The sequence below is a fragment of the Giraffa tippelskirchi genome, chromosome 2 (assembly GCF_054371585.1).
Source record: "Giraffa tippelskirchi isolate mGirTip1 chromosome 2, T2T-mGirTip1v1.2.pri, whole genome shotgun sequence".
Lineage (NCBI taxonomy): Eukaryota > Metazoa > Chordata > Mammalia > Artiodactyla > Giraffidae > Giraffa > Giraffa tippelskirchi.
In genome coordinates this window covers 68,278,130-68,294,080 of record NC_137276.1, presented here as the reverse complement: position 1 = coordinate 68,294,080, position 15,951 = coordinate 68,278,130, and the positions used below count along the sequence as shown (strand labels likewise).

At 42.3% G+C, this 15,951-nt stretch overlaps 1 protein-coding gene across 1 annotated transcript; it reads left to right on the top strand.

Moving 5' to 3' along the window:
* The first annotated feature begins 1,698 nt into the window (after positions 1 to 1,698).
* Positions 1,699 to 7,161, top strand: LOC145537916 (endogenous retrovirus group K member 6 Env polyprotein-like). The gene is made up of 2 exons (XM_081568937.1): positions 1,699 to 1,804; positions 6,142 to 7,161. Exon 2 carries the CDS (start codon positions 6,277 to 6,279, stop codon positions 6,781 to 6,783), a length of 507 nt encoding a protein of 168 aa, XP_081425063.1. The 5' UTR covers positions 1,699 to 1,804; positions 6,142 to 6,276; the 3' UTR covers positions 6,784 to 7,161.
* Positions 7,162 to 15,951: the final 8,790 nt, after the last annotated feature.

Genomic DNA, 15,951 nt, shown 5'->3' with positions numbered 1-15,951 from the left:
CTATGAGGGAAACCCATATATATAGATATAGATATATAGATAGATATGTATATATAGATATCTATACATATATAGATTTTGTCACTTATATATATATATATATATTCCACCCAAAAGCATAATATAATACACTCTTTTCGAGTGTACATGAAATATTCTCTATGATACATTACATGCTAGGCCTCAATACAAACCTTGATAAGTAAGAAAATAGAAATAATATCAATCATCTCTTCTGACCACAACACTATGAGACTAGAAATCAACAAGAAAATTGAAAAAAGCACAAACCCTTGGGGCTAAGCAATATGCAACTAAACAGCCAATGGATCACTGAAGAAGTTAAAAAAAGTAATAAAATTAATAAAAATACCTGGAGACAAATGAAAATGAAATGATCCTAGTCTATGGGATGCAACAAAGGAAGTTCTAAGAGGGAAGTTGTAGTGATACAAGTTTGCCTCAAGAAACAAGAAAAACCTCTAACAATCTAAGCTTATGCCCAAAGGAAAAGAAAAAGAATAAAGCAAACCCAAATTGAGAAGAAAAGAAATCTTAAATATCAGAGGAGATAAGTGAATTAAAAAATAAAAAACAGATAAGACCAAGGAAGCAAACAGCTGGTTTTTTGAAGAGTGAAACAAAACTGATAAACCTTTAAACAGACTCAATCAAGAAAAAAAGGGAGAGGGCCCTAATCAATAAAAACCAGACATGAAAAATAAGTTACAACTGGCACCACAGAAATACAGAGGTTCATGAGAGACTACTATGAGTAACTATACATCAATAAAATAGACAAGCTAATAGAAATGGACAAATTCTCTGAAAGGTACAATCTCCCAAGACTAAACCAGGAAGAAATAGAAAACACCAACAGACCAATTACCAGTACTGAAATTTAACCAGTAATTTAAAACTCCCAACAAACAGAAATGCAGGACCAGATGGCATCACAGGTGAATTCTACTAGACATTCAGAGAAGAGTTAATACAGACCCTTCTGAAACCATTCCACAAAAACTGCAGAGGAAGCAACACTTCTGAACTCATTCTGAGGCCAGCATCACCCTGCGGCCAAAACCAGAAAAATAAATCACAGAAACAAAAAAGTTGCAGGCCAGTAACATGGACAAACATATGCAAAATCCTCAATGAATTAACAAGGAAATCCAGGAATTCATTAAAAGGACCACACATAATGATCAAGCGAGATTTATCCCAGGGATGGAAGGATGGCTCAGTATCCACCTATCAGTGTGATACAACACAGTAACAAATCAAATAAAAGCCATATTACCATCTCACTAGATGGATGTTGCAGCCTGGTGGAGCAGAGAACAGAACCTGCCCCATGACTCGAGGGTGCAGCAAACTGGGCCCTCCTGATTGTCCTAGTAAGCATGCCAAACGGACATTCTTGGGGCGGGACGTGCTATCTGTGCCGCTTCACTGCCTACCCCTGTGTCCATCCCCATGGAAACAAAACAAGATATTCCTGAACAACAGCAGAGCCTGCACTAGTCAAAGTCCCCTGTATAGCTAGTCCCTAATGATGTCATGTGACTTCTGCCAATAAAAGTGCGGGCTGAAAGGAGCCGTTTTGTCTTCCTGCCAAGGAGAGCAGGAGGGCCCTCTGACTCCCCACTTGCCAGATTATATGTCTGTCTTTTCATTACGCTCTCGCCCTCGTTTCAGGTCTTTCTCACTCGCTGTGCTGGAAGGGCAGGTGGTGCCCAAACAGGGACCTGAAGTCGGGAAGGATTCCCCCAGGGGAAAAAACAGAACGTGAAGACAGAGAGCGGTAAGTGAGACGCCTGGATCGAGACCAGGCCCTCAGACTCTAAGGGTGGGAAGTCTCTTGTTGTCTTAGGAAGTCAGGGTAACAATGAGGAATGATTTGAGTAAAGGTGAGAAACATTATTTCCGGCTTTTGAAGCACCTCCTCCGTACTGCTGGAGCGCAGGTGAAAGAGGAGCGATCGACACAATTGCTAAAAGGGGTGGTTAAATATAATCCTTGGTTTCCAGAAGAAGGCCCTCTAGATATTGAAAATTGGGACCGAGGGGGAGAAAATTTAAAAAGAGCACACAGGAGAGGGGATCACTTACCCGTGATGGTATTTGCAACCTGGGGGCTAGTGCAATCGGTCCTATACCCTCTACAGACTGAGAAACCATGTGAAAAGGCCATGTCCTCCGAGGCGGCTCCTGTTAACCGTTCTGACCCCTTTGCCATCCAAGCTTGAGGACGATTTTCCACCACGACCCCTCCATCGGGTCCAGAAATGTCTTGGGAGGATAAGCCGCTGACTCGGTTTCAGCAGGCCATGACCTCCGCCCTTCATTCGGGTGCTTTGTACATTGAGAACCATCTTTCTTTCCCTCTTGATTACAGGCCTGACCCCAGTGATCCCACTCAGGTTGTTGCAACCCATGAAACTTTTGAAATAAAGGTTTTAAAAGAATTAAAGTCTAGTGTTAGGTTGAACAGGGCCAATTCCCCGTATACACAGGAACTATTGGAAATTTGTTTGCATGGGAGATACTCTTCTTAGGATGTTAAAATGTTAGCCAAAGCTGCTGTAAGTGGTCCGCAATATTTACAGTTTTTTGCTTCTTATACTGAGTTGTGCCAAAAGCAAGCCCATATTAATTTGGCCAATGGACATAGTCTTACTTTTGAGATGCTCACAGGCACAGGGCAATATACCAGTCCAATAGCCCAATTGACTTAAGAAGGTGTACTAATGCTGCAGATGGGCGTGGCAGACAGTATCAGACCCTGGCAAGCACACTGGTTCATTTGTTAAAATATTAGAGAGACCTGGAGAAGACTTCACTGAATTTGTAGACCGCCTCTCATCTGCTCTCCACCGTCAAATTAATAGTCCTACAGCGGAGGACATTTTGTTAAAACAATTAGCCTATGAAAATGCCAATGAAGATTGCAAGGCCACCCTTAACCCTATTCATCAAAATGGCAGCCTTGCAGATTTTGTCCAAGCATGTCAAAATATTGGTACACAGGCTCCCAAACAAACCATGCTAGCCCAAGCAATTTGTGCTGCCTTTAAAAATAATTTTAACTCTTCCCCTGCCAAATGCTTTCAAAGTGAAAAGCCTGGACATATTAAAAAAGATGGCCATTCCCGGCCCAAAACAGGTGTTATAATACCTCCACCTGCTGGTGACATTAGAGCACCAGGACTGTGTCCTCGGTGCCAAAAAGGCAATCATTGGGCTAATCAATGCAGATCAAAATTTCATAAAAACAGTTCCCCTTTACTGCCAGGAAATGGCCAACAGGGCCAGCATCAGGCCCCACAAATATTGGGGGTATACCCTGTGAGGACCTCCAGCACACCCTTCAGGCTGTCTTCAGCCTCTCAGCTGCTACCAACAGAAGTGCTGGGTTGGACCTCCCAACCAGAGTAACTGTTCAGATTAGTGAATTGGATCCTCCTTTAGCAATCCCTACTGGGATCCGAGGCCCCATTCCACCGTGGACCGTAGGACTCATTCTGGGCAAAAGTGGCCTTAATCTTAAGGGCCTCCAAATTCTCCCTGGCCTTATTGACCCACACTATTCAGGAAAAATTAAAGTAATGGCTCTCTCTCTCATTCATTCCATCTCATTCCTCAAGGTCAGCGAATTGCTCAGCTCCTTCTCTTGCCTTATCACATCCCTAACAATTCTAATCCTGTCACCAGAGGAGAACAAGGATTTGGGAGCACAGGTGATCAAGTAGTGTGCTTTACTCAACAAATACTCTCAGATTGGCCCACTTGTAAGGTTAAAATTCAAGGAAAAACCTTCTCTGGTCTCTTAAATACTGGGGCTGATGTTTCCATCATTACTTCTCATCAATGGCCAGATGACTGGCCCTTGATTGAACCCCAGGGGAAAATATCAGGCTTGGGAGAACCCCAACAACTTACTCAAATTGCAGCGATTCTTCCTTGCCTAGGGCCCAATAAACAACTCGCCCATTTCTAACCTTTTATTACAGACATTCCCTGTAATTTATGGGGCAGAGATCTGCCCAATGGCACCTAGTTCTCCCCAACGAGGAAAAGACAAATCATATGATGGCGAGAATGGGGTACCAACCAGGAAAAGGGCTAGGAAAAAATTTACAGGGAGATCCTTCTCCTTTACCTATTCAGCCCAAATTGGACAGAAAAGGGGTAGGATATAAAAATTTTAATCAGGGCCATTGACATTGACCACATGCCACACTTCTAACGTGGCTTACATCTAAACCTATTTGGGTGGATCAATGGCCTCTAGCAAAGGAGAAACTTATACCTTTACAAGCCTTAGTAGAAGAACAATTTCAAGCAGGACACATAGAAGAGAGTACTAGTCCTTGGAATACTCCAGCTTTTATAATCCCTAAAAAGTCAGGCAAATGGAGGCTGCTTCATGATCTTCGAGCTATTAATGCAGTTATGCAACCCATGGGGGCAATGCAGCCTGGACTCCCATCCCCTTCAGCCATACCTCAAAATTAGCCAATTGTAGTTCTGGATCTTAAAGATTGTTTTTATACAATCCCCTTAGCCCCACAAGACAAAGAGAAATTTGCATTTTTGGTGCCCAGTATTAACCAACAAGCTCCCATGAAATGGTACCAATAAAAAGTGTTGCCTCAGGAAATGATGAATAGTCCTATGCAATGCGTGGCTAGCACTCTGGAGGGAGCTCGGTCCCTCTATCCTCAAGCCTATATCTTTCACTATATGGATGACATAGTCTTAGCTGCCCTGGAATAGTCTCTCCCAAACACACTTTTTCACTAAGTTCAACATGACCTTATATGATGGGGACTACATGTAGCCCACGAAAAAATTTAAAAAACAACTCCCTTTTTCTATTTAGGTTATTGGGTTTCAGAATGCACCATTACACCCCAGAAAGTATCCATTAGATACAATAATCTCAAAACATTAAATGATTTTCAAAAGCTTTTAGGAGATATAAATTGTTTGCGCCCAACTTTGGGCATCCCTATCAGTTCACTTAAACACCTCTTCGAGACTCTTAAAGAGGACTCAACCCTTTCCTCCTCACGGACTCTGACTCCACAAGCTAAAAAGGAACTTGATATAGTAAATATTGCCATTCAAAATGCTCAACTTAATCGTATTCATTATGACTATCCTATTCTTCTCATTGTTGTAGCTTCTCCAGAAGCCCCTACAGGAGTTTTATTTCAGGAACAGCCTACATTTGGCATCATAGAATGATTGTTTCCACATTCTCAGGAGGGCAAGACTCTGATGACGTACATTACCCTCATGTCTAATTTAATTATGCAGGGAAGAAAACGTACTCACCAGTTGACTGGCTTTGATCCTCAACTATTCATGTTCCATTTGATAAAACTCAACAGTAGCAACTTTGGCAAACTTGCTTATCATAGCAGGTTACCCTTGCTGATTTTGTGGGCATTTTCGACAATCACCCTCCTGCACATAAATTGTTACTATTTGTTTCCTTAACTCCCTTTGTGTGGCCCAGAGTCACCTATCCCAGATGCTCCTATCCCAGATGTGCCTACTTATTTCACAGATGGCTCTAACAATGGCAAAGCAGGCATTACTTGTCCTGAGGAAGGAAAAACTCTAGTTACTCCCTATACCTTGGCTCAACGGGTGGAACTAGTAGCAGTAATTACAGTACTTGTTTCTAAAGATAAGACCCCTATTAATATTGTTAGTGACTCTGCCTATGTTGTTGGAATGACCAGGTCTATTGAGACTGTAAAAATTAAACATGTTAATTCTGAGGAATTATTCCTCCTATTTCTCCAACTTCAAAAAGCTGTTCGTTCCCATTTCTCTCCTTTTTTTATTACACATATTCGAGCTCACTCCCCTCTCCCAGGGCCTCTCACCTTTGGCAATTCTCAGGCTGATCTTTAAAGCCCGCTTACACCAGTAAAGCTTTTAAAGCCTTTTGCTCTCTCTGGTCTACTAGTCACTCTACAGGCATCCCATATAATCCAAGCTATCATTGAACGAGCACATTATGCTCTTAAAAATCAACTTTTAAAGCAAAAAGGGGGAATAGCTGGGCAATCTCCACCTGCACATCTGCATTTAGCTCTCCTAACCTTAAATTTTTTCACAACAGATGACCAAAAATCAACCCCATATGAGAAACACCATTCACATACCCCTTCAGTGCAACACCCACAGGTCTGGTGGAAGGCACTAGAAGGTGGTCCATGAGGAGGACCAACCCCCCTACTAACATGGGGACGAGGATATGGTTGTGTCTCAACAGATTAAGGCCCTTGCTGGATACCAAGCAGGTACATCAAGCCATACCATGAACCCCCCATTTGCGCCATGGGAGATGTGGGATCCCACAGTGAGTGTGGCAATGGCGACACAGAAAGTCCAAGGCTGCACCTGGCGGACCACCCCCACCAAGCGAGAACCACGACCACGCACTCGTCAGGCACCTCCTGTGACCTGGGGACAACTGAAGGGCCTCGGTCAGAAGAGCGAACAGATGCTCCTGCACACTCAGACACCTAAAACTCCTGAGCCCATGCTGCTGGCTCTGGTGGCATTGGTCTCCTGTGCTGTAACTGGGGCAGATGCTGATTTGTATTGGACTTACGTTCCAAATCCTCCATTAGCTAGACCCTTAACTTGGATTGACCCTTCCCCTTCAATTTGGACAAACAATTCTCACTGGTTCCCTGATCCTAACAGGACACCTGCAAATTTAACACAAAAAGAACCCTATATTATTATTCTGGACTGACCAGGATAGCCCTGCAATCAAAACAAAAAGCAGGAGATGTTGCAGCCTGGAGGAGCAGAGATCAGAACCTGCCCCGTGACTCGAGGGTGCAGCAAACTGCGCCCTGGTGATTGTCCTAGTAAGCATGCCAAACAGACATTCTTGGGGCGGGACGTGCTCTCTGCTCCACTTCACTGCCTATCCCCATGGAAACAAAACAAGATATTCCTGATTGATAGCAGAGCCTGCACTAATCAAACTCCCCTGTATAGCTAGTCCCTAATGATGTCATGTGACTTCTGCTAATAAAAGTATGGGCTGAAAGGAGCCGTTTTGTCTTCCTGCCAAAAGGAGGAGCAGGAGGGCAGGAGGGCCCTCTGACTCCCCACTTGCCAAATTATATGTCTGTCTTTTCATTTTGCACTCACCCCTGTTTCAGGTCTTTCTCATCCACTGTGCTGGACGCGGCAGATGCACAGAAAGCTTTTGACAAAAGTCAACGGCCATTTATGATAAAATCTGAAAGTAGGTATAGAGGAAACATACTTCAGCATAAAAACCATGTACATAAGTATGCAGCTAACATCAGACTCAGCAGTGAAAAGATGAAACATTTCTTCTAAGATCAGAAACAAGAATATCCACCCTTGCCACTATTATTCAATATAGTTTTGAAAGTCCTAGTGACAGCAGTCAAAGAGAAAGCAATAAAAAGAAATCTACATTGGAAATTAAACTGTCACTGTTTCCAGGTGAAATACTATACACAGAAAATCCCAAATGTGCCACTATACAACTAGTAGAGCTCAATGAATTTGCTAAGGTTGCAGGATGCAAAATTAATATACAGAAATCTGTTGCATTTCTATACACTAACAAGCTGTCAGAGAAATTAAGGAAACAATCCTATTTACAATCACATCCCCCCAAAAAATGAAATAACTAGGAATAAGCTCACCTAAGGTGGTTCAACATCTGTACTGAGAAACTATAATGACACTGGTGAAAGAAATTGAAAACACAACTATATGGAAAGATAGACCATGTTCTTGGATTGGAATATTCAATACTGTTAAGCTGACCATATTACCCAATGTCACCTGAGATTCTGTGAAATCACTATGAAATATCAATGGCAATTTTCACTGACCGGAACAAATAATTTTGAGGTTTTTATGGAAATGCAAGAGAACTTGAAGAGCCACAACAACTTTAAATCTGGAGATATCCCATTCTTTGACTCAGTACTACAAAGCTGATTGAAACATACAATACTGGCCAAAACAGGACATACAGACCAATGGAACAGGACAGATTCCAGATGGATACCCATGTAGTTCAATCAACAAAGGATGCAAGAATATACAATGGGGAAAGACTATCTCTTCAATAACTGGAGGGAAAACTGGACAGACATGTAAAAGAATTAAATTAAAATATTCTATAACAACATGTACAAAAATAAAATCAAAATGAATTAAAGACCTAAGCTTAGGATTAGAAACCACAAAACTTCTAAATGAAAACATAGGCAGAACATTTGATATAAATCATAGCAATATTTTTTGTATCTACTAAGAGAAACAAAAGCAAAAAGTAAACATATGGGGCCTAATTAAACATAAAAACTTTTGTACAGCAGAGGGTAACAAGACAAAAGGAAGTAAAAACATGCTGAAACGGAAAAAATATTTGCTAATAATATGACAAATAAGGGTTTAATATCCAAAGTACATAAAACAGCCCATACAATTCAGTATCAAATGAACAACCTGATTAAAAAATCGACAGAGGACCTGTTGGTCAGTAGCTCAGTCATGTCTGATTCTTTGCAGTCCCACGAACTGCAGCATCCAGCATGCCAGGCTTCCCTGTCCTTCACTATCTCCCTGAGTTTGTTCAAACGTATATCCATTGAGTCAGTGAACCATCGAGCCAACTCATTCTCCGCCATGCCCCTTCTCCTCTTGCCCTCAATGTTTTCCAGCATCAGGGTCTTTTCAAATGAGTGAACTCTTTTCATAAGGTGGCTGAAGTATTGAAGATTCAGCTTCAGCATCAGTCTTTCCAATGAATATTCAGGGTTGATTTCCTTCAGGATTGACTGGTTTGATCTCCTTGCTGTCCAAGGGATCTCAAGAGTCTTCTCCAATACCATAGTTGGAAAGCATCAATTCTTCAGCACTCAGCTTTCTTTATGGTCCAATTCTCACATCTGCACATGACTACTGGAAAAAGCATAGATTTGACTATTCGGACCCTTGTCCACAAAGTGATGTGTCTGCTTTTAAATACACTGTCTAGATTTGTCATAGCTTTTATTCCAAAGAGCAAGTGTCTTTTTTTAAATTAATGTATTTATTATAATTGGAGGCTAATTACTTTCCAATATTGTGGTGGTTTTTGCCATACATTGACATGAATCAGCCATGGCCGTACATGTGTCACCCTGTCCTGAGCCCTTCTTCCGCCTGCCTCCCCATCCCATCCTTCTGGGTTCCCAGTGTACCAGCTTTGAGAGCCCTGTTTCATGCATCGAACTTGGACTGGTCATCTATTTCACATATGGTAAAATACATGTTTCAATGCTATTCTCTCAAATCATCCCACCCTCGCCTTCTCCCACAGAGTCCAAAAGTCTATTCTTTATGTCTGTGTCTCTTTTGCTGTCTTGCATATCGTGTCATCATTACCATCTTTCTAAATTTCATATATATGCATTAATATATTGTATTGGTGTTTTTCTTTCTGACTTACTTCACTCTGTATAATAGGCTCCAGTTTCATCCACCTCATTAGAACTGACTCAAATGGGTTTGTTTTAATAGCTGAGTAATATTCCATTGCATATATTACCACAACTTTCTTATCCATTCATCAGCCAATGGACATATAGGTTGCTTGCATGTCCTAGCTATTGTAAACAGTGCTGCGATGAACATTGGGGTACACATGTCTCTTTCAATTCTGGTTTTTTTGGTGTGTATGCCCAGCACTGGGATTACTGGGTCATATGGCAGTTCTATTTCCAGTTTTTTAAAGAATCTCCACACTGTTCTCCATAGTGGCTGTACTAGTTTGCATTCCTACCAACAGTGTAAGAGGGTTCCCTTTTCTCCACACCCTCTCCAGCATTTATTGTTTGTAGACTTTTTGATAGCAGCCATTCTGACCGGCATGAGACGGAACCTCATTGTGGTTTTGATTTGCATTTCTCTGATAATGAGTGATGTTGAGCATCTTTTCAGGTGTTTGTTAGCCATCTGTATGTCTTCTCTGGAGAAATATCTGTTTAGTTCTTTGGCCCATTTTTTGATTGGGTCATTTATTTTTCTAGTATTGACCTGCATGGGCTGCTTGTATATTTTGGAGATTAATTCTTTGTCAGTTGCTTCATTTGCTATTATTTTCTCCCATTCTGAAGGCTTTCTTTTCACCTTGCTTATAGTTTCCTTCGTTGTGCAAAAGCTTTTAAATTTAATTAGGTCCCATTTGTTTATTTCCATTACTCTGGGAGGTGGGTCATAGAGGATCTTGTTGTGATTTATGCCTATGTTTTCCTCTAGGAGTTTTATAGTTTCTGGTCTTGCATTTAGATCTTTAATCCATTTTAAGTTTATTTTTGTGTCTCGTGTTAGAAAGTGTTCTAGTTTCATTCTTTTACAGGTGGTTAACCAGTTTTCCCAGCACCACTTGTTTAAGAGATTGTCTTTTCTCCATTGTATATTTTTGCCTCCTTTGTCAAAAATAAGGTGTCCATAGGTGCATGTGTTCATCTCTGGACTTTCTAGTTTGTTCCATTGACCTATATTTCTATCTTTATGCCAGTACCATACTGTCTTAATGACTGTAGTATAGTCTGAAGTCAGGGAGGTTGATTCCTCCAGTTCCATTCTTCTTTCTCAAGATGAGAAAGTGTCTTTTAATTTCATGGCTGTAGTCACTGTCCACAGCAATTTTGGAGCCCAAGAAAATAAAGTCTGTCACTGTTTCCATTTTTCCCCATCTGTGTGCCATTGGCACCTGAATTCACAAGGCCTGGGGTTTTGTTAATGACAGCACAGAGAAAATGTCCTATGGCTGGCATGGGAGAAATTAATTCCAAAAACAGTCAAAGTTCAGGAAGTCAATGGCCAAAGGTAAATCATCCTTACACTCTTTAAGGAAAAACAAAGAATAATCAGACTCAAAACTCCCTGACCAAACATGATGCTCAGCATCCCTCATTGCTGCATGAAATGCCAATCAAAAGACATTGGGAAATCAAATGGCAAAATTCACAAAGGCCAATGGCACAAGTCTGTAGGCAATAAATGCAGGAGAGAGTCTAGAGGAACAAGAATCCCCTAGGCTGCTGGTGGGAATAGATATTGGCAGCAGCCAGTAAAATGGACAGTCTCTGAATCCCTGAAAAAAATATCAAGTCTGGCTAAGCCTAGAATCTGACATCCCCACACCTAAGCCTAATATCCTGAGAACACCATTGATTAAAAGGCACATTCAGTTCAGTTCAGTGTGTCTCAGGTAGATCATGCACAAGGATCTGATGCTCACCATTCGGCTCAAGCTTTCTAAGGTAAAAGCCCCCCCCCCCCAATCATAGAGACACCCAGAGATTACTTAATACCTGAATCAGGCAACTGTATACTGACAACCATCATAGTGTGGCAAATCGACTCTGCTGTAACAGTGTAGTGGCAAGATGTTTTAAAGAAAAAAAAAATGGAAAGATAGCAGTGCCTACTGTATTATGTCTCACCTCCCTGACTTGGGATGCTGTCCCATCCCTGGAGACTGAGCAGGCCTGGACCCCACTGCTGAACTGGGGTGAGGTCGACACAGCCTGGCAGGGTGCCCTTCGCTGAACACTTTTTATAGGTCTAATGTGTGTTATGTCTGGCTGAGACAACAATTCTGCATGGCATCAAGGCCCCAAGGAATTTTAAGGGAAAATTCAGCTAGCCTCAGCCTCTCCTGGTGCTGGGGGTCCCAGCCTCCTCCCTGAGAGTGCAGCTTCCTAGCACCTAAACACCCTCAGCAGTGTACTGTGGACTCTGAAGGGATTAGTCTACACTGGGTGTTTGTGAGATGCTTTCAGTTCAGTTCAGTCACTCAGTCGTGTCTGACTCTTTGTGACCCCATAAACTGCAGCATGCCAGGTTTCCTTGTCCATCACCAACTCCCGGAGCTTACTCAAACTCATGTCCATTGAGTCAGTGATGCCATCCAACCGTCTCATTCTCTGTCGTCCCCTTCAGGTGGCCAAAGAACTGGAGCTTCAGCTTCAGCATCAGTCCTTCCAATGAATATTCAGGACTGATTTCCTTTAGAATTGACTGGTTTGATCTCCTTGCAGTCCAAGGGACTCTCAAGAGTCTTCTCCAGCACCACAGTTCAAAAGCATCAATTCTTCGGTGCTCAGCTTTCTTTATGGTCCAACTCTCACATCCATACATGACTACTGGAAAAACCATAGCTTTGACTAAATGGACCTTTGTTGGCAAAGTAATGTCTCTGCTTTTTAACATGCTGTCTAGGTTGGTCATAGATTTTCTTCCAAGGAACAAGCATTTTTTAGTTTCATGGCTTCAGTCACCATCTGCAGTGATTTTGGAGCCCAAGAAAATAGTCTGTCACTGTTTCCATTGTTTCCCATCTATTTGCCATGAAGTGATGGGACTGGATGCCATGATCCTAGTTTTTTGAATGATGAGTTTTAAGCCAACTTTTTCACTCTCTTCTTTCACGTTCATCAAGAGACTCCTCAGTTCCTCTTCACTTTCTGCCATAAGGGAGGTGTCATCTGTATATCTGAGGTTATTGATATTTCTCCCGGCAATCTTGATTTCAGCTTGTGCTTCATCCAGCCCAGCTTTAAGGAGGGAAAAGTAGTGACACTCAAGCCCTTTCCTGTTTGCTCAGGCAAATTCCACTCTATTTCACAGGCCAGGAAGCCAACTTGCCCCAAGTCTCTGCTTGCCCCCGGGAACCAAATGTGGGCACGAAAAAGTGCTGCCATCTTGTGGAGGTTTTCTGTAACTACAACCTGGTCACTCTAGCTCACAGGCACCTCAATTCACAAGGCCTGGGATTCTGTTAATGACAGCTGCCCTCAGGAAATGTGCTGTGGCCGGCACCAGAGAAATAAATTCCAAACACAGCCAACTTTTAGGAAGCCAACTACCAAAGGTAAACTGTCCTGACACAGTTTAAGACAATGAAAAGAAAAAAGAAATGAAAAAACACACCCAAACCTCTGCCACAAAACAAGATTCTCACCATCCTTAATTGTTCTTGGAATGCCAGTCAAAAGGACAATGGGAAATAAATTCAAAACACTCACAATGGCCAGTGTCAGAAGTCTCCAGGCAATATATGCAGAAAAGAGTCTGGAGGAAAAAGAATCCCCCTAAACTATTGGTGGGAATATACTTTGGCAGCAGCCAGGATAATGGACAGTCTCCGAATGCCTAAAAAAAAATCTGTCAAGAGAGGCTAAATCTAGAATCCAACAATCCCACAGCTGAGTCTATATTCTGAGAAAATTAGCAATTAAAAGGTACATGAACCCCAACAGGCACTGTAGCACTAACTCACAATAGCTTTGACAAAGAACCAGCATAAACTCCACTGACAGATTAAGGCTGAAACAAAATGTGGTACATATATACAATGAAAAATGTAAAACAGCCATGAAAAATCAAAACTGAAATTAGGAAATTATGCCGCTGGTAGCCACAGGGATGGACCTTAGAGAATCATTCACTAAGGGAAATCAGTCAGACAGAGGAAGGCAATAGCATATGATGTCCTTTCTAGGAAATACTGAAAAAAAAAAAGATGCAAAAGAATGAATTTGCAACTCAACAAGAGACTCTGAGAATTCGAAGTCAAACAAAGGGATCCATAGTGAAGAGGGGGCGGAATAAATTAGGAGGTTAGGACTAACATAGACACAGAAATCTTTATCTTTAATAGATCATCAATAAGGATTATCCACTTGGGTCCTTGCTGCAAGCCTGCCTGCCAGACTTCCACATGTACACAGACATCTTTCTCTCAGAGATCATGCACAAGGATTATCTCCTTCCTTCCTTCCTTCCTTCCTTCCTAACTTCCTCATATACCCAGAAAACTGGATCTGAGATTAGATAATCCACAAGGGCCTGATGCTCAGCACTAGGCTACACCTTCTGTGGGAAAAAATCCAAAAAAAGCATAGAGATACCTCATACGTAGGTAACACATGAGTTGGGCGGTTGTACACAGGACTGCAAGGAGATGCAACCAGTCCATCCTAAAGGAAATCAGCCCTGACTATTCATTGGAAGGACTGATGCTGAAACTGAAACCCCAATACTTTGGCCACCTGATGCGAAAAACTGACTCATTTGAAAAGACCCTGATGCTGGGAAAGATTGAGGGCAGGAGGAGAAGGGGATGACAGAGGATGAGATGTTGGATGGCATCACCGACTCAATGGACATGAGTTTGAGTAAACTCCGGGAGCTGGTTATGGACAGGGAAGCCTGGCGTGCTGCAGTCCACGGGGTCGCAAAGAGTTGGACACAACTGAGCGACTGAACTGAACTGAACACTGAGGACAAGAACAACAATACTCCAACACAGCATTGGCATGATGTTAAAGGAAAGAAAAGAAAAACAATGCCTACTTGATTCCCTCCAGCCTTCCTGACTGGAGCTACTATCCCATCCCTGGAGCCTGAACAGGCTTGGTTTCCACTGCTGGACTGGGGTGGGATGGAGACAGCCTGATAGGGTGCCCTTCACTGAGCCCTTTTTAAACCTCTACTGTCTGCTTGGCTCTGGCTGGGATCAGAGTTCAGAGTTGGATCAAGTCCTCGAGGATCTTGGAGGCAATAGTCACCTAGCTTCCATTTTTCCTGGTGCTGGGATTCCCAGCCCAAGTCTCCTTACTCACAGTGTAGCCTCCTAGGCACCTTAGCCCCCTCAGCTGGGTGCTGTGGCCCCCACTGGGATTCATCTAGGGGTTAAGGGTGCGAAGTTTTAGAGGGAGGAAGTACTGGGACACAGGCCCTTCTGTGTTTGCCCAGGCACATTCCACTCTACTTCACAGCCCAGGAAGTCATCTTTCCCCAAGGCTCTGTTTGCCACCGCGAGAACCAAAAGTGGGCTTGAAAAGGTGCTGCCGCCTTGTGAACATTTTCTGTAACTGCAACTTTACCACTGGTGCTTACTGGCACCTCTAATTTACAAGGTCTGGTGGTGGTGGTTTAGTCACTAAGTCGTGTCCGGTTCTTGCGAGCCCATGGACTGTAGCCTGCCAGGCTCCTCTGTCCATGGGATTCTCCAGGCAAGAATACTGGAGTGGTTGACATTTCCTTCTCCAGGGGATCTTCCCGACCCAGGAATCAAACCCTGGTCTCCTGTATTGCAGGCAGATTCTTTACTGAACTATGAGGGAAGCCCTGGGGCATTGTTAATGACAGCTGCCCTCAGGAAATGTCCTGCGGCAGGGGTTTCCAAACACTATGGACTATCTAAAAGCCACTTGCCACTGGTAAATTTTTCTCACACTCTTTAAAAAGAAATTTAAATAAAATACCACACTGCCTCATGGAACAAGATGCTCAGCATTCCTAATTACTGCAAAATGACAACTAGAAATCAAATCCCACCATTCACAGTGGGCATCCTCACAAGTTCACAAACAATAAAGGCAGGAGAGAGCCTGGAGGAAAGGGAACACCCCACACTGCTGCTGGGAATGTACATTGGCAATATCCTCTATAAGGGATAGTCTCCACGCCAAAAAAAACCCATCAAGAGAGCTAAACCTAGAATCTGAACTCATATTTTCATAAAGGAAGTATAGAAAATAAGATTCTCACATATGGAAATATGCACCCATATTTCAAACAGAAAAAAGAAAATTTTGATTTTCTTATATGGAAATATTCACCCATAATTTCATATAGGAAATATAGAAAATTCTATTTTATTTTATGAAAATATGCACCCACATTTCCATATATGACATATAGAAAATTTTATTTTCATACATGGATATATGCACCCATGTGTTCTTACATGATATGTAGAAAATTCTATTTTCATATATGGAAATGTCCACCCATATTTCATAAATGAAATATAGAAAAGAGTGAAATAACGCCAGTTTCAGCAATGTAACCCTGGAGGTTATCA

Coding starts and splice junctions, on each gene's coding strand:
- LOC145537916 (XM_081568937.1), top strand. CDS start 6,277: ATGGTTGTGTCTCAACAGATTAAGGCCCTTGCTGGATACCAAGCAGGT.